Source organism: Miscanthus floridulus, chromosome 19, assembly GCF_019320115.1.
Source record: "Miscanthus floridulus cultivar M001 chromosome 19, ASM1932011v1, whole genome shotgun sequence".
NCBI classification, from domain to species: Eukaryota; Viridiplantae; Streptophyta; class Magnoliopsida; order Poales; family Poaceae; genus Miscanthus; species Miscanthus floridulus.
In genome coordinates, this window is record NC_089598.1 from 22,752,884 (window position 1) to 22,770,847 (window position 17,964).

Consider the following 17,964-nt stretch of genomic DNA (forward strand, 5'->3'; position numbering starts at 1 on the left):
GGGCGCACGAAATGGCATGAGAAACAGACTGTAGACGCAGGCGTTTGGAAATCCGAGCGATAGCAAGCCCGATCTAATTAAGACCCGATTGGGAAGTTTGTTCCTCTCAAAACAGCTCCTGCTTCTAGATCTTTTGCAACCTATCTTATTAAGAATGCTAGCATGAAGCCATTTCATACTCTCTTTCCAAAATGAAATGAAAATGATAAAGCGATAAAAAATGGCTTCTCTAGCCCTGGTTCGATAATAAACGTTACTCGATCCCTCTTTCAAATTATAAGTGATTTAGAATTTTCTAGGTAGATAACTTTTGATGTGCACTTTTGTTGTCCATCTAGGATACATGGTAAAAACCAAGGTAACAAATAGCCGGCTACAGGTGCTACTAGAGCCAGCTACAGCTGTTTTAGACAGTATATATCACAATTTGTACTAAGTTCAATTTAATTGTTTTAGCCCGCTATAATCAGGTCTTAGCTTTAGAAGAACTCGTCCATAGCTGCTTATTTGTTACAAGGGTAAATGACTTACGGTTTAGAATGTATAGAGTATTTATTATAGTTACTTTTATATTATGTTATCATTATATTATATTTAATAAAATAATTTTTGAGCAAATTTAATAAAATAAATATATCTTGGAAAAACATCTCAATTCTGGGTGTTTGGACCGGGCCTGAGAGAATCCCACACGGATATCTACTAAACAGATGGGCCAAAAGGCCCAAAATGCAGAAAAGGCAACCCAATTACGCAATTACCCAGCCCACGCACTGTTTGTCTCTGCCGCTGCCACCCGCCGACGCCGACGCGCGCTCTGCGTCGAAAACCTGGCGCGTGCACTCTCCGCCGGCGATCTCCTACGTCACCTCCCCTCATGCGGCACCCTCCCCTCCCTCCACGTCCTCCACGCGCGCCTCCTCACACACCCGCAGGGCCTCCTCCTTGGCAGCCTCCGCGGAAGGACCAAGCTGCTCAGCTGCTATTAGGGATGAAAACGGTACGGATATTTTCCGACCGTATTTGAAACCGAATCCGTTTAAAGGGCTTGAGATTTGTCTGTATCCGAGTCCGGATATCCAACATCCGATACCGTATCCGTATCCAAATACTCAAATCGCATATTTATGATGTCGATATCCAATCGTATCATATCCGACATAGTTGACACTATCCGTATTCGAATCCGAATCCAGACAAAAATATGAAAACAAATGTAATATCGGTGATATCCGTCCGTATCCGATCCGTTTTCATCCCTAGCTGCTATGCGGCACTGGGCGACCTCGCCTCCGCGCGGATGGTGTTCGACGGGACCCCACGCCCGGACGCGTACTCCTACGGGGTCATGCTCCGGTGTCTAGTCCAAACGGAGCGCCACGCAGAAGCTGTCGCGCTGCACCAGGACATGCGGCGGCGGCGCCCCTGCCCCGAGGCGCAGGACGACTTCGTGCTGTCGCTCGCGCTCAAGGCCTGCATCAGGTCCGCGGAGTACGGGTACGGAAGGAGGCTGCACTGCGACGCCGTCAAAGCCGGCGGCGTGGACGGCTTCGTGTTGAACAGCTTGGTTGACATGTACGCGAAAGCCGGGGACTTGGAGTGCGCCCGGAAAGTGTTCGAGAGAATTCCCGGCTGAAATGTAGTGTCGTGGACCTCGATGCTCAGCGGGTGCGTCCAGAATGGTTTTGCTGCAGATTAACTCCTTCTGTTCAACCAGATGAGGCAGGACAATGTGCCTCCCAGTGAGTACACCATAGCAACCGTTATCACAGCTTGTTCTGCACTCATTGGTCTGCACCAAGGGAGGTGGATGCATGGATCAGCGATCAAACAAGGCTTAATGTCTAACTCATTTATCAGTGCAGCCTTGCTGGATATGTATGTCAAGTGTGGGGAGCTAGAGGATGCTCAGTGTGTGTTTGATGAGCTCAGCTACATTGACCTTGTTCTTTGGATGACGATGATTGTGGGGTACACACAGAACGGGAACCCTCTTGATGCATTACGGCTGTTTCTTGACAAGAAGTTTGCAAACATTGTTCCGAATTCAGTTACCACAGCAACTGTTATTTCAGCTTCTGCCCAATTACGTGACTTGTCTCTAGGAAGGTCTATTCATGGGATAGCTGTTAAGTTAGGTCTGGTTGAGTATACTGTGGTGGTGAATGCGTTAGTTGACATGTACGCGAAGTGTCAAGCTATGTCAGAGGCCAATAACATATTTGGAAGAATTTCAAACAAGGATGTTGTCGCGTGGAATTCAATGTTATCAGGTTATGCTGAGAATAACATGCGCAATGATGCTCTGGTGCTCTTCAAACAAATGAGTCTGAAGGGCCCTTCACCTGATGCCATCTCCGTGGTGAATGCCCTGTCAGCTTCTGTTTGTCTGGGTGATCTACATATTGGTAAATCCTTCCATGGTTATGCTGTTAAACATGCATTTCTGTCCAGTATTTATGTCAGCACTGCTCTGCTGAATCTGTACAACAAGTGTGGTGATCTCCCATCTGCTCGTAGGGTGTTCGATGAGATGAATGACCGTAATTCTGTGACTTGGTGTGCTATGATTGGCGGTTATGGAATGCAAGGCAATTCCGCAGGTTCCATTGATCTTTTCGGTGAAATGCTGAAAGATGGTGTCCACCCAAATGATGTAGCATTCACAAGCATCTTATCCGCTTGCAGCCATACTGGGATGGTTACTGCAGGGAAGAGGTATTTTGATAGCATGGCACAACATTTCAACATCACACCTTCCATGAAACATTATGCTTGTATGGTCGATGTGCTAGCCCATGCAGGAAATCTAGAGGCATTGGAGTTTATAGATAATATGCCAATGCAAGCAGACACTAGTGTCTGGGGAGCTTTTCTCCATGGATGTGAGCTCCATTCAAGGTTACAGTTTGGAGAAGAAGCTATCAAGAGGATGATGGTGCTTCATCCCGAAAGACCAGATTTATATGTGCTGATGTCAAACCTGTATACCTCGAATGGAATGTGGGACAAATCTCTAGCTATCCGGAGATGGATGCAGGAAAAAGGACTAGTCAAGTTACCTGGGTGCAGCTCCGTTGGTCGTGAAAATGGATGACTGAACAGAACAGAAAAGTTTCTCCTTTTCACATTGTATGGGCCATGCAGTATGGCAGTGGAAACAGGATGTGTAGATTTTTTATGTGCTGATTTGTTATGGTAGTAGAAAGTGAAGCAGCCAAGGAGGCCGAGTGAGATTAAGATAGAAGTAGTAACACTCTCTGGAGTTTATATCCAGTTGCAGCAATCAGATTGTTCATTCATCTTAGCATGATTCTTGAGGAGGTGCAGCAAACAGATAGGCTATGCTAAGTGCTTCCAATTGCCACAGCATTTCAGTCTTCGTTTTGCAACATTGTTTATGGTGAAGTCGTGGTGAATTAGACTGTGCTAGACTTGTTTATCTTGAGCTGGCCACAATCACAATTCACAAGGCTACCAATGTTCTATGCGCGAGGCTATGCTCATGTGTCCTTGCTAAGAACCTTCAGTGACCTACAGAGGATACTGGAATGTCCCAGTCATATCCTGAATGCCATCTAGGTTGAGCTCGCAGGCAGACAATGGCATTCTGTAATTACTAATTAGGTAGGAACAACACCCAAAGTAGTTTAAAGTTATTTCTTTTTCTTACTTGACATTTGATGAAGCGTGTTTATCACTCGTCTCTCTTGATTCTTCGTGACCCAAATTACTTAATCTTTTTGTTCATAATGTTATCAAAGATTACTACTCATATGTTGTATAGCTTGAATTGGTCTGATAAAGTTAAAAATGCTGGGATGTTATAACCGAATACAAAGTATACAAACAATGCTGGGATATTGTACTTTACCCCTCCATTAACGTTAAAAATTGAAGTGATAATACCTTGGCATCAAACAAAACAACTGATAAAGTTTGCCTTAGGCTTCTAGTGACAGCATTACAGCTCCTTCCGTTATCTTGTTTGGCAAAACTATGTATCGTTCTGTACACAACATCTTTGGCCAATTGACAATTGATTCAATCTACAATATGTTATGCCTTATTGCTTCAGCGCGATGTCTTTGTTGGCGGCAGTGACATTTCGACCATAGGTCGGTATAACTTTCTATGATCCAGTGAAATTGTAGCTTGCATTACTAGAAACTGTCCCTGCAGAGGAAGTCCGAAATCGACTGCTGGTTATCAGTGAGTTCTGGCAGCTCCCGGCAGCTAAATGGAAATGACGCCCTGTACTTAAGATTCAACCCTTGAGCACAATGAGATGTGCTTCATGGACAATTAGTTTTTTAAAAAATTAAAAGAATCTAAGTTATCTGTTGTGAATCACCAGTAATCACCACAGGAGCAAACACCGTCTCTGAAATGATGAAACCTCGATGCATCCCTAACTACAATCAACCTCTGTGTCACTTTGGATATGAACTTGGTAGCATTATGGCAGTCCAGGCACACCCTAAGGTTCTTGATGATCCTGATCTCTGTCCCCGGCTCTGTACTGAGGAGCCCAAAAGCGATGGCCAACTTCTCGCTATGCACCTTCACCATGTGCTCCTTCTCTTCCTCCTCAACATCGTACAATGCAGCCTCTGTCACAGGTTGGTACCCAGCTTTCGATCATTTTTGCGGTTAACTTCTCTAGGTATGAGTAGATGGCCTCTGACTGTGGGTGAAAACGGTCAGCAGCCATGAAGACATGAGGCTTGTCACCTATCTCGATGAGAGTACACCCTGGTGTTTTCACTAGCTTCCTGTTCTTGGCCTCTTGCCTCACCACAGCTGCTTCAGAGTAATGCTTCTTGGATGTGTATAGATTACATAGAAGCACGTAGTAGCCCGCATTCTCTGAGTCTAGTTCGAACAACTTCTGGGAAGCCAATTTTGCTAGGTCACTATTCTTATGGACCGTGCAAGCACTAAGCAGCGCCCCCCACACGCCAGGGTCCAATGGCACTTTGAGGGAATTCAGAGATGAGATCCAAAGCTTCATTCAACTTGCCTGCCCGGCCAAGGAGGTCCACCATACATGTGCAATGCTCGATACCTGGGCTGATCCTGTACTCATTAGTCATTACACGGAAAACTTTCTGCCCTTCGTCAACCAATCCCCCATGGCTGCACGCGTAGAGGACTTGACAGGAAGGTGGAGCTTGTCGGAAGAATGCATGCATCCAGCATACCCTTGTAGAGCTTCAAAGCTTCAGCACCTTGGCCATGGAGGCCATATCCAGATATCATCGCATTCCAGGAGACCACATTCTTGTTATCCATTCTGTCAAAGATGCTCCGAGCTTCAGCAATGCTTCCACATTTGACATACATGTCAATGAGAGCTGTCATGACGTAGACATTGAGCTCCAGGTTCTCCTTGGTGATGATCCTGTGAACCCACTTCCCCAGAGACAAAGCTCCAAGCTGTGCACAGGCTGAAAGAGTGCTCGAAATGGTGGTGGGATTCGGCTGGACATTGAGCTCCTGCATTAGCTGGAAAAGTGCAACTGCCATCTCCGTTAAGCCATTCTGGGCATACCCGGATATCATTGCATTCCATGATTCCATGGTCTTCTCTGGCATTGCATCAAATATGCTCCTTGCAGACTCCATATCGCTTAATCTACAGTACAAAGTGGTCATTGCTGTTGACACCAGAGCATCTGCATCCAACCTGACCTTGACAACAAACGCATGTAAGCACTGAGCAAGCAGCTCATGCCCAAATGGACTGTACACCGGTATCACGGCAACCAACGTGCTTGAGTTTGGCCTCCAGCCTGAGGCTGCCAACTCTTTGAACAGCTCCACCGATGATTCAACCATGCCATTGACTGAGTAGCCTGAGATCAAAGCATTGTAGGCAACCAAATCTGGATCTTCCATCCTATCAAAGAGAAACCGTGCAGAGTCCATGTCCCCGCACTTGGAATACAGCGACATGAGCCCAGTCACAACATGCTCACGCTCTGCCAACCCGCACTTCACTCCATATCCATGGACGCACCTCCCCATTGCCATATGTGACGCCTCTGCTGCTGCCCGTAGACTGGATGCAAGGGTGGTTGAGTCAGGTCGCGCTCTCCCAGCCTCCACCATCCGCACGAACGCCTCCAGGGCCTCCGAGCCAGGCAGCCCAGCCAGCAGAGTGTTCCACAAGATAGTGTCGGGCGACGGCACCGCGTCGAACACCTTACGTGCGTCGTGTACTTTGGACAGCTTGAAGTAGAGCTTGGCCAGAGCCGACGCCACGAACGTGTCCGACGCGTACCCCGCGGCCACGGAGAGCCCGTGAAGCGTGCGTGCCGCAGCAGCGTCGTTCCCACGGGAGGAACAGGAAGAGGAGAGCGATGTGGCGGCGAAGGCGAAGGAGAATGAGTCCGGCGACGGGAAGAGGAGGTGCGGCCTGAGGGACGGGAGGGAGCGAAGCAGCGCGTTGCGGAGGAACCGGTCGGGGCGGGGGAAGGCGCGGAAGAGGCGGAGAAGGTGGCGGGGCGGCGCGCGGAGGGAGGCGTAGCGGAGCAGCAGCGCGGTGGCCGGGGCCGGGTCGAGCGCGTAGTGGCCGGAGGCGAGCGAGACTGCGAGGAGCTGGTCGAGGTGGCGGAGCGTGGAGGAGAGCGCGACGAGGCGGAGGTACGAGCGCCGCAGGCCGCCGCCGGGGTCGACGGCGGGCGGAGGGAGGACGAGGCGGGGAGGAGGCATGTCGCTGGACGTGGCCGCTGCCGTGCCGTGCGGCGGGGCGGCGCGGGTGACCGTAGCATGGCCGTTCGATCGTATATGGACGTCCATGATGGACGCCAGAGAACTGTTTGGCAAGCCGAACGAATGTGTGTATGGAACGAGTTGTGCTTAATTTTGGAAGGGTTTTGGCTCAGCCCGGGCGATCGGGCACATCGGTTCGGTTTTTTCGGTTTCCAAAAATTTTGATTTCTAGAAACTGGCACCCGATCGGTTGGGTAGAAAACAAGAAACCGACAACTTCGGTTTCGGTTTCGTCGGTTTGGTTTTCAATTTAAACCGATTGATCTCACTAGAACAGAGAAGAGGGAGAGCGAGAAGCACAGGATCCCACCGCCGCACCTCTACTCGTAGATCTCGTCGCCGTCGGCTCCTCCTGCTCGCAAATCCCGCCGTCGCTGGCTCCTCCTGCTCGCACATCCCGCCGCCGCTGCTCCTGCCGCAGATCCCATCGTCGCGCGGCTTGTAGAGTCACAGCCGCCGCCGCGCAGCTCGCCCGCTCCGGCACTCATAGCAGCCACCGTGTCATGCTGCAACTCGCCGCTCCGGCGCTCGCTGGTTCGCCCGCTCCACAGGGTAGAGGCTAGGGTTTGGAGTGGCTTGCCGCTCCCGCTCGGTCGCTTAGGTCTCTCTCCTCGCGTATGGGTACGGCGTGGGCGGAAGTGCGCAGGGGCGAGTCGAGTGGAGTCGGAAGGGGTGGGGGACTAGCCGAGTGGGCCGTTAGCTGGGCCTTGGTGCGCAGGCAAGACGGAGGGAGTCCTTGGTGCACTGGGCCGCTAGCGAGAGGGAGGGAGTCGATGAATCATCGGTTTGCTCGGTTTTACGGTTCGGTTGGATGTACAAACCGAGCATCGAGCCGAAAATCGTAGTTTCCGGAACAAAAAACCGAAACCAAACCGAAAAACCAACATTTTGGTCGGATTCGGTTTGGTTCTCGGTTTTCGGTCTAAAAGTGCCTAGGCTGAGTTTTGGCTACATGGGCCCATAGTATTGTGAGGTAATTGACCCAATGGCCCACATTAAATCACGGTTCTTTTTGTATTTATTAGGCGCTCATTCTTTGCCCTGATAGGCGAAAAATCAGATGGAGTAGCTATCGTGCAGTGCTTTAAGTTGTGTTTTTAGGGTTCTAGATTCTCGTAAAAAGGTTTTAAATCTAGGTTTCCTTCAAAAATGTTTCTCTGACCGATTAGAATCGTTTTGTGGAACCATTTGTCTAGCTCGTTGAATTCTTGAAATTAGAACTAAAATCAGAAGGAACCAAGTTTCAAGTATTTCTCTGAACCACTAAAAACGAAAATCGGTTCCAAGTGATTCTCTGTGAAATGTTAGCTTTTGACGGCTATCCTATGCTACCAAGAGTATGAAACGTTTCTCACCGTCAAACGCATGATCTGGAGGCTTGTGGCTCGGACACCCGGTGCAAGTGCAATCGAGTTAAAAGTTCCATGCTAGCCGCTGAAGAGCTTGCTAGTGTGTATGTGTGTGCGCGCGCGCGCGCGTGTGGGTTTTTTGTTTTTTTAGTTTTTTTGGATATGAATTGATGAACCTGGTTTGTGGCTAGATTGATGTTGATTTTGTTTTTTATTTCTGATGTTTAGTTTTGTATGGGTTGGTTTTGACTTGCAAGCCGAGTTGTGTCAGTAATCTGCATTTTATATCTGATGATTGCTTGCAAGTTTGATGGTTTTTTATTTTTTTTGTTCGAGTTTGAATACTGTGTGTGAAGGTCAAGTTCGGTTGCTGCTGCTGCTACTGGAAAGCGAGTATCAGTGTGTGTGTTTGTTTTATGTGTTGTGTGTGTGGGTCTCTCTGTGTGTGTGGGTCTCTCTGTGTGTATGTGTTTTTCTTGTGTGTGTGTTTTTGTGGGCCTTTTTCTTTTCAATTTTTTTCTGAGTTTGCTTCCGTGGTCTGGTGTTATCTGTTGTGTGAGCCTCTGAGTTGTGTGCAGTTGTCCTGTTAACTTCATTTTTTTGTATTATTATGTTTTGGGATCCCAGCTTCTATTGCGATGTCCTTTCTGTGCCCACTCTGCATTGAATGGTTTAGTACTACTTTTTTTTAATCTTGGCTATCAACTGCTTGGATTTGTGTGAAGTTTTTGCATATCATATATTATATGGGATTTATATTCTGTTGTTATGATGGGTCGGATGATTATGTTGTCCCTTGGCTCCATTGTCACTATACTTTGTTTCTATCACTATATTTTGTTTCTGTATTGCCATGATTTATGTGATTTGTCAATGTCTTTCACATGCTCATTTAGGTGAATTGTTAGCTTGTAATTCTGTCTTGATCTTTGGTTGGTGTTTGACTAGTCTCTTGATGCTTTAGTTCTTGATAATTAATCAGAGTTGCCGCTTGATGTCCCAATTGTATTACTTGAATGTTGTAGAACCTGTACTTAAGGTCTTTATTTGCAGGTTGTTGAGGTCTCCACTTCCAAGACAGGGAAGCACGGAGTTGAGTTTTTTATTTCTAGTTTTATTGTTCAGAGTTGTTTTGTTGAATTTATTTGATTTGATTTTTGTATTTTTTTTTGGTAGCTAATGATATGTAAAAAGATTGGTGTTAAGAGTATGGAGGATGTGTTTTGTTTTTCTGCCTTTCAGTGAAATTGGTGGGCTTTTTTGTTTGTGTGCAGATGTGTTTTCTAGCTTTGATGTGTGTGTGTGTGTGCTCGTGCATGCGTGTGTGTGTTTGTGTTTTCAGGCGCTGCTGCTGTTTCTTGGATGCTGGAGCAGTAGTAAACTGCAGTTGTTATTCTGTTAAATGGTTTTGTTTGTTTTACTGGGAGTTGCATGCATAGATAACTGATTCGAGTGTTGCAGCTGCAGGATGTTATGTTTGGGTACTGCATGACGGTCATGTGGCCTATGGGCTGTATTTTGTTTGTTTGGAGCAATCTATGACTTTGAGATTTCAATAGGCCACATACATGGTAGCTGGTTTGTGTGTAGATGTGTGCTAGCTTTGATGCACAGTGGGCACCACCGGACGACGGAGGAGAACTTCCAATAGTTCAAGAGCTTCCTCAAGGACAACTTGGTTGATCTAACCAATGTTAAGGTTGGCACATCGCAACCCTGATCATTTGGAAAGTTAACTGAACATCTCTAAAGTTTTTTTGTCTATTGATTTTTGTTTCATTATTGATATCTATTGATGTAAGGGACCAAAAGAGTAAGGAGGACGTGTAGTGTTGATGACTTGACGAGTTGATGTTTGTTTGGCTTTTGGTTTCAGGGTCAACTTCATTTTGTTTTTGGCATTTTTCTTTTTAGCTTTGTTGCCTTACTATTGGCATGTTTCAGGCTTTTGTTTTTAACTTTACATTCATATTAGTTAATTCATAATAGGTGCATATCTCTGTTTGTTTGAGGTTCATATTTTCAGTTTTGGACCAGTTCTCTTGTATTTGTTTGAGATGTGTCAAGTATGTTGATAATTGTAGTGACTATACTAGTGAACTTGTCTGGGATTGGCTGTATCTTTTGACCATTTTGGTTTGCCTTAGCTTTGTTTTTTGAAATGTTAAAGTCAGATGCCCTTTTTAGGTGTACTATTGTGAGTTGACAGGTTCTTATGATTAAGGATATTTTTCTTTTGTTGTCACTATTCAGGTGGTTATCTCAATGTCTACTTCGCAGAGGAGATACCTCAAGCCCTGCTTTTTGAGATGGCGGATCAAATCCTTTCACTCACTAAGCTTATTAAATTTGGTAGCTTACTGGACTTCCAAGGTGTCGTTGTTTGGTTCTTTGTTGAAGTCAAAAAAAAAACTGCAGATGTTTCCTGAAGATGAGCATGTCCTGAAGTCATGCTAGGTTTGTGCCTTTGAAAGTAAACCTCTTACTATTGTGCGATCTAAATTTTCTCCAAATTACATAACTATAACCTACTGATGCCACTGTCCCCAACTCTAACTTTTATATGAAAATGGCATCAAGAACCATTAGTTTTATGTACATTATGCTCTTTTGATAATGTTCACTCTTCACAACCAGTGTCTATTTTCGTTTTTTATGGCCCTATGATCTATGCAGCAGCATCTATGTTCACTGAGCTTATTAGATGTTTTTGCTAGCTACTCCGTATTGTTTTCTGGTTGACCAAATATTTTCTAGAAGAAATTGTATCTGATTTGAAGCTAATTGTTGAATTCTCAACCTTGTATTATATAGTTCACATTTTCAGGTGTAACATTGGATCCAGTTCATGCCACCATCATCACCAGCACAATTGTTGTTGTATTTTTTTTCACCACTCTGGTTGGTATCTTAATTAAAGAACCGAGCAATATGTGAATTTATGTCGTTTCCTAGTTACTAAAAATTATGTCTTAAAGCGATCATCTGACTTGAGAAAGCTGAAACTTGCCCATTGTTTCAGGTGTTTGGCTTCCAGACCAGGCCCCTCATTAGTACCATATGCTCTCGCGTCAGTCGAGGGCGCTGTCCAGAGGCCATAGCACAGGCAGCAACTTCCTGAAGGATGACTTCGCCCTGCCATTTCTCTCGTCCGATGAAGGCGCGTCTAGCAGCAGTATCGTCTTGGAGCAAGCCAAGAGGAGCTTATCCATGCTGCTGGAGAGGCCTGTCCACATGGTTCACATCTACTGGAGGAAGTTCGATGACAGGTTCATGAGGCCAATCTTTGGTGGACCGCAGTCACATAGCACATGCAGACTTCAGAAGCCAAGCTTATAGTTCGCTGCCCTTAGACTCCAAACCTGAACTGTCTGGCTTTACTGTAGCATAGAACAGCTACAATGTTCAGTATTCTATAATGTTCCTTTTGTTCCCTGCTATTGGATGTTGGGTTTGTAAAACCCGTTATTGGGTGTCTAATTTGTTAACGTTCAACTTGACAGATTTGTCTGTGCATTATCTGTCAGATTTCTTTTATGTGAGCTGTCATCTTTTGATTGGCCAAAAAAATCTGACAGATTTTGACAAAATAAATCTGTCAACAGATAGCTAGATAGACCCCTTTTTTTATGCCCATGTATTCACCCTCAATCCATAAGTGTTGAGGTAGGTTGGTATGCCTGCAACAGGGGCGGGTCGACCCATTTCCAAGCGTGCTCTACTCCTTGATTTAGCCAACGGTTTGAAGCCGGTTGCTCCTAACTGGGAGGGGGTCCAAAGGGTACGAAACTTGTTGACTCACATCAACACTTGGGTCGCCTCGCTCGCGGCGTGCGCTCCTCCACCGCCTCTCTCCGTAGAGTCCGCGGTTTGGAAAATCTGGTTGGCTAGTACGTCGACACGGCAGGGGCAGCGTATGGCGCTAAGTACGGTGGTGGCACCGCCGCCGTTCAGAAGAATGGTGTGTACGAGAGCGAGAGCGACGGGAGCGGTACCCTTGTTTCGTTCTGCATCAAGTTCGACCCTGGGTGCCCCGCGGGGCCAGCATAGCTGAGGGGCAATTCGACCCTGGTCCACACGTAAGAGCAACAGGGACGGAGGGGCAGCAACAGGGCGCTCCGATCCGCCCCGTTTGCAGGAAGCAGCCTGTTCGGTTGGCTGGTTCGTATCGTTGCTGATTTGTTTATGTGAGAGAGAAGTACTGCTGGCTGGTTCATGTGAATAGCATCCATGTGAGGGGGCTGGCTAGCCAGCCCAGCCAGCCAGCCCCAGCCGATTGGGCTGTAGGTTGGTGTGATTTTTTTTTGGTAACTTTGGTTATCAAATCATTGGTTTGGCAAAATTTTGAAAACCAACCAAACAGACTCAATAACTTCATCCGTTTTATTTCATTGTAAGAGGAGAAATTAAAAAAAAAGTCTTGCCATAATGCACGATGGAGCTGTCACAGGAACCGGGCCAAAACTCTAGCGGCCTAGAATATTTTTTTCTGATTTTTTTATATAACTATCTATTTCCCTGGGGCCTTTGTTTGGATGTTATCATATTCACCTTAATCTATGTGTATTTAAATAAATTAGATGGAATTTAGTTAAGTTTCACACCGATCTGCCCGATGCGAATTCGACTATATCGCCCGTAATCCCCTTTGAAAGAACGAAATACGGCATAGATGAGGGGGCATACCACAAAATCTCGTCCCGTTCCCGTAGCCCGTCCTTACCAGAATCTCCGCGAGCCAATCCGTCACCTCCAGCAAGCAACCGACCCCCATCAGTCCATCACCACCCGCCGGCCCGCCCGCAGCCTTTATTCGCCACCGCACGCAGCACCCCGTGCTCGGCCGCTCCAGCGTTCCCACTCGGCCACTCCCCACCTCTCTCCCTCCCTCCCTGCTCGCCACGCGCCGTACCAGCGCCGCGCGCCACATGGCTCCTGCGTTCACTAGCCTCCTCCCCGCCGCAACCTCCGCCGCCGCGACCACCTCGCGTCTCCCCTCGGCCGCCGCCGGAGCGGCATCCGCCTTCGTGCGTCTCCCGCATCACCCGACGGGCTGGGCTGGGGCCTCCGTCGCGGCGGCGCGTACGGCGGCGCGCAGGCGGGCGCCCGGCGTCGCCTACGCCACCGCCGCCACCGACAAGAGCATCTACGACTACACCGTTAAGGTGCCCTGTTTTCTTCTGTTCTGTTGAGATTGAGATTTCCGCTTGCCATGGCCCCGTGATTTTTTTTGCCATAGCCTGCTGCGGTGGCTCCAATGGATGGCGTTGCGGTGTGACGTCCTGACATGCCTGAAATCGTTTGTGCGGTCGTAATGGAAGCACCGTCTGATTTAGACTGTTTTTGTCTTGCTGCTTGTTGTATCTGTATTAGGCATCGAGGTGGTGTTGTTGGGGTAGGTGGCCGGTGGGGGCGTTGCAACCATGTAATGATTAGTGTTTTAAGTGTTCCGTGGCCCTGACTGTTATGTTTGATAATCGGCTGAAACATCCATCATGTGGATGCTATTGAAGCGTTTACTAAATGTGTATGGCAACATTAGTATCACTATCAGGGTTGCAATGTGTTGCAAATCGTAGAATGTTTCATGGGATTATGTGTTCTAAGGAGTTGTTGAGGTAGGCGCAAATTTGTAACCGTGACCAATTCAATTTTACGATATACATGTTTTTTTAGGGTTGTTGAACTTGGCTGAAGTTGGCCAAATCAGGTTGACAGAGTCACAGCCACTTTTGCAGATCAGGTCCTTCTAAGGTAGTAAGGTTACGTATCAAGGGCGCAGAGTGTTGTAGCAGTAGACTGAATGATTCTCCATTCTTCTGACTTTTAAGGATGCAAAGTATACTGTGCTTGTTTTCCAACTACCATTCCACATAAATTATAAAATGGATTATAAAAATGGATATTGTCGTTTGTTGGCATGTAATGTTAACCAACTAGATGATTCGCTAAACTTTCACAGAACAAACCTCTTCTTTTCAGATGCGTGATTGTGATAGAATTAAGTTTGCATCTGAGTCATGCTTTAAGATGAAAGTGTTAAACCCACCATGGATATTGCTGTTCGATCTGAGTCATGCTTTAAGATGAAAGTGTTAAACCCACCATGGATATTGCTGTTCGATAATGTGTTCATTCATGTGCATATTTTCGATTGATTGATTCCAATTCCTCCTTTCAACTTTATTGGCAAATTTAAGGTGCATGCAAAGTTTGAAGGTGGGCATTTTAAAACATTGTTTTTAAGATGTATTAGGAAATTCTTGTAGTCCTAGACTTATTGGACCAGTTAACCAGCTATATGCTAGTGAATGACTTAAAATAGCAGGGTGGTTAGTTGCAAAAATATCAGGCTGGGTCACAGTGAAAATAAGTAAAACAAAGAGAGCTTATTATGAGAAATTTCATGGGATACCATTTGTTTAGTGGTGAAATCTGAAGTTTGTGAATTTTAGGTTTCCCCAATGCTTTTCCTCCACATGTTGTAGTTTATTGGCATCTTACATACGAATACATGAAGAAATAACTTTAGTACTTTACCTTAATAAGATCGAATATGTATGCACTTGTACCTGAAAGAATTATTCACTTTTCAGGACATTGATGGAAAAGATGTTCCTCTTAAAAAGTTCAAGAATAAGGTGGTGTTGATTGTTAACGTTGCTTCTCAATGGTAATTCATTGAAAAATCTTTCACCAACCACATTCTATGGTAATTTATTTAGTATTTTCTGGCATTTAACTTGGCATTCATCTGTGAATCTCAGTGGGTTGACAACAGCAAATTACACTGAACTATCTCATATCTACGAGAAGTACAAGACTCAAGGTACGGCAATTTGCACTGAACAATGTTGTGTATACTTATCATTTTAGGAAATCTAAACTAGACATTATATTTCCAATTAAAAGAGTTGCCAAAATTTAAGTTGCTGTACCCTTTCAATTGTACGTGTACGTTTGATCCTAATTATCTCATAAAACCACACAATCAAAACCAGCAGTTTAACTCTAATATACGCTGATGTTTCTTGTTTATGCCACTTTATGGGATCATTCAATTAGGCCTCCTGTTATTATGTAAGTGACCTTTTTGTTTGTCACATATATCCAGTACGCCTATTCTACTGGATCATCTCAATGCATTTGCTGATTGTCCTGATTTCTTGTCTGAGTGGGCATAGGTCTAGGAGTTTAAAGGTTTCTATTGCTTTTTGCAATATTTCTTTAGTCGTCATAAGTGAGTAGTTCTTGCTTAATATATCTGTGTGGGGGCAGACCCACATTGAGCCAAGCCAGGGCACATGCCCACACTCATATTTCTGTTTCAGTGGATGTTGGGCCTTATCTACGGTAGTTGTAAAAGCGCAGTAGTTACCAGACCCCTGCTTGATTTTTGGGCTGGTATGCCCCTTAGTGTGTACAGCCATTCCAAATGTTGTCATTGTGAAGAGGATCCTCCCCTAATCTACAGTTAGTTCCAAAAGTCAACTTTAGAGTTTTGATGCACATTCTCCTCTCAGGTACATGAAAAGGAAATGTTGATGTTAGCATGAACCTTGACTTCTTGGGTTAATAGTAGATTTGGCATCCTGCATTGTGTTGTTTAATAGCTTATTTGACATGTAGGGTTTGAGATTCTGGCATTTCCTTGCAATCAATTTGGTGCACAAGAACCTGGATCAAATACTCAGATTAAGCAGTTTGCATGTACAAGATTCAAAGCTGAATTTCCTATTTTTGACAAGGTATGGTAATTGCAGGCAGCTCAGACATCTGTTCCATAGTTTATCCTGCTTAACATTGTCTGACTTTACTAATAAAAAATATTAGTGCATGATGTCTTTTGCTCTTCCTTCTACAATATCAGGTTGATGTCAATGGACCTAATACAGCTCCCATCTATAAATTTCTGAAGTCCAGTGCTGGAGGATTTTTGGGTGATCTAGTCAAGTGGAATTTTGAGAAGTTCTTAGTGGACAAGAATGGCAAAGTTATTGAGAGATATCCACCAACAACTTCACCATTCCAGATTGAGGTGCGTGATTACATCTCTATGTTACAAGTCACACCTTCTTTGTATATTCAGTCTATTTTTGGACTCTGTGTTATTCACTTATTCAAAATGAACATTTTCTTTTCCATATGGTTATAAGGGCTGATTGGTACTTAATTAGGTGATGGGCACTTAATTACATATGCCTGTGCAGTGTTATCAATCATTCATTTCCCTATTAAGTAGTGATCATGTGAGCATATCATGTGTCAATTAAGCGGAAGCATGTAATCATAATATCTATAACCTATGAAACATTTTTGAAGAATCATTTAAACTAAGAATTAAATCAATTTGTCCTCGACAGCTGATTTTTACATAGTAAATTTGAAATAAAAGATAGAATAGAACAAAATAACAACCTGTGGACCCAATAATGGATTTGTGTACATCACGTTTAGGGATGATGACTTAGACGAGCATCTTTTGAAGTGTCATTCAACATTTTTTGCTCATAAAGTTGCTTTAGTGACCATCTTGAGGAATGGCATTTTAAATTTTTCTTGATGCTTGGTGCTTGGTACACCAATAGCACAGAAAGTACTTGATAGGTAGGCAACTAGGGTGCTTGGTGCATCCACCTGAAATTAACCTTGTCACACTTGGGCTATAAGGCTATAACAGAGAGCTTCATATGAAATTTCCATGTGGCTCTAATAGTTCGTGTTTGGCAGTGCTGACAAATAGAATGGGCCTATGGAAAGAATTTCTCAGTGCTCATTAAGTCGTGACAATACTAATACATGAGTCACCCATGCTCAAGCAGCCCTGAGCATGCCAACTGTGGCATTAAGATTGTTTGGCTAAGAACTTTAGTTTTACTGGGATATACTTTTACTGATGTTCTGGAGCTCGCTTTGTCAAAAGAAGCATCCAGTACTGGCTTTGGTATAAAATATTCTCAAGTTGCAGTAATGGATCGGTTTTCGACTTTCATCGTGTTTTGTGCTGTCATTTTGAAGTGGAAAGCCATATCCCATCAGTTCTTGTTCCATTTATCTTCCCATTGATTTGAGCAACAATTTTGCTTTCAACCTGTTTTTCCTGTCACATTTCAGTGCATTAAGACATCATTGCTTTGAAATCTTTCGGTTGGTTTTAGTTTTAAAATGCCCACTTTTGTGCTTCATCGAGTCGCACGTTCACCTGTCTTCTTGCGGTTATGATTTCTTAGGCCACTTGCTTAAGAAAGAAATCCAAACCCTTTGTGCTGACCTCCCTGCGGTTTTCAGTTTACATTACCATTCCACGTTGCTCACAGCCTCCTTGCTATGAATTTTCTTGCAGAAGGACATCCAGAAACTCCTTGCGGCATAAGTACTTCCAAGTCTTTCAGTCGAGTATCTGTATGACTGTATATAGGCCTCGTCTAGAAGCTAGAGTAATACGTAATTATATATGTTTTCTGTATTGTATTCTTTCTTGTAAAATAACTCATTCATTATCTATACATGGTTATAGATGTAATATGAGACTATATTAGATTTTGGACTATCAACTCCGAAGTTCATCTGTCCACTGCCCAATGGATTAGCTTATGGGGTGCACTGGCTGGGAGCATCCTGAATCCTTGACTTGGGTTCACCTGTAGTTTGGTGTAGTTGGTTTGTGTACCGAGTCCAGATGGATCCGTCTGGTGCTGTCTCCACGCATGCGCGCGGCATTGCTAGTTTATGCCGCTATTCTGTATGCTGTGTTTAGCCAGTTAGCAACACCCAATGTGATCTCTATCAATTAATTAATGTCTGACCATTTCTGGCCTAATCCACGACTTAATCTCCA

At 44.9% G+C, this 17,964-nt stretch overlaps 1 protein-coding gene, 1 long non-coding RNA gene and 2 pseudogenes across 2 annotated transcripts; 3 read left to right on the plus strand and 1 right to left on the minus strand.

The window, feature by feature from the left end:
• The first annotated feature begins 710 nt into the window (after positions 1–710).
• Positions 711–3,097, plus strand: LOC136525716 (pentatricopeptide repeat-containing protein At2g03380, mitochondrial-like; annotated as a pseudogene).
• A 766-nt stretch (positions 3,098–3,863) lies between these two features.
• LOC136529360 (pentatricopeptide repeat-containing protein At4g30700-like) lies at positions 3,864–6,732 on the minus strand (annotated as a pseudogene).
• Positions 6,733–9,508: 2,776 nt separating this feature from the next.
• Positions 9,509–11,549, plus strand: LOC136526918 (uncharacterized). The gene is made up of 3 exons (XR_010776632.1): positions 9,509–9,825; positions 10,380–10,583; positions 11,149–11,549. It is a non-coding gene; the product is annotated as an uncharacterized lncRNA (long non-coding RNA).
• A 1,331-nt stretch (positions 11,550–12,880) lies between these two features.
• On the plus strand, positions 12,881–17,687 carry LOC136528171 (probable phospholipid hydroperoxide glutathione peroxidase). The gene is made up of 6 exons (XM_066521097.1): positions 12,881–13,291; positions 14,723–14,799; positions 14,894–14,955; positions 15,756–15,874; positions 15,997–16,164; positions 17,470–17,687. Exons 1-6 carry the CDS (start codon positions 13,055–13,057, stop codon positions 17,497–17,499), a joined length of 693 nt encoding a protein of 230 aa, XP_066377194.1. The 5' UTR covers positions 12,881–13,054; the 3' UTR covers positions 17,500–17,687.
• The last annotated feature ends 277 nt before the right edge of the window (positions 17,688–17,964 follow it).

What these genes read in the sequence shown, in the direction of transcription:
- LOC136528171 (XM_066521097.1), top strand. Translation starts at nt 13,055, where the DNA reads ATGGCTCCTGCGTTCACTAGCCTCCTCCCCGCCGCAACCTCCGCCGCC. An exon ending in CGAGAAGTACAAGACTCAAG is followed by an intron (nt 14,956 to 15,755) that starts GTACGGCAATTT and finishes TTTGACATGTAG; the next exon opens with GGTTTGAGATTCTGGCATTT. An exon ending in CTTCACCATTCCAGATTGAG is followed by an intron (nt 16,165 to 17,469) that starts GTGCGTGATTAC and finishes ATTTTCTTGCAG; the next exon opens with AAGGACATCCAGAAACTCCT.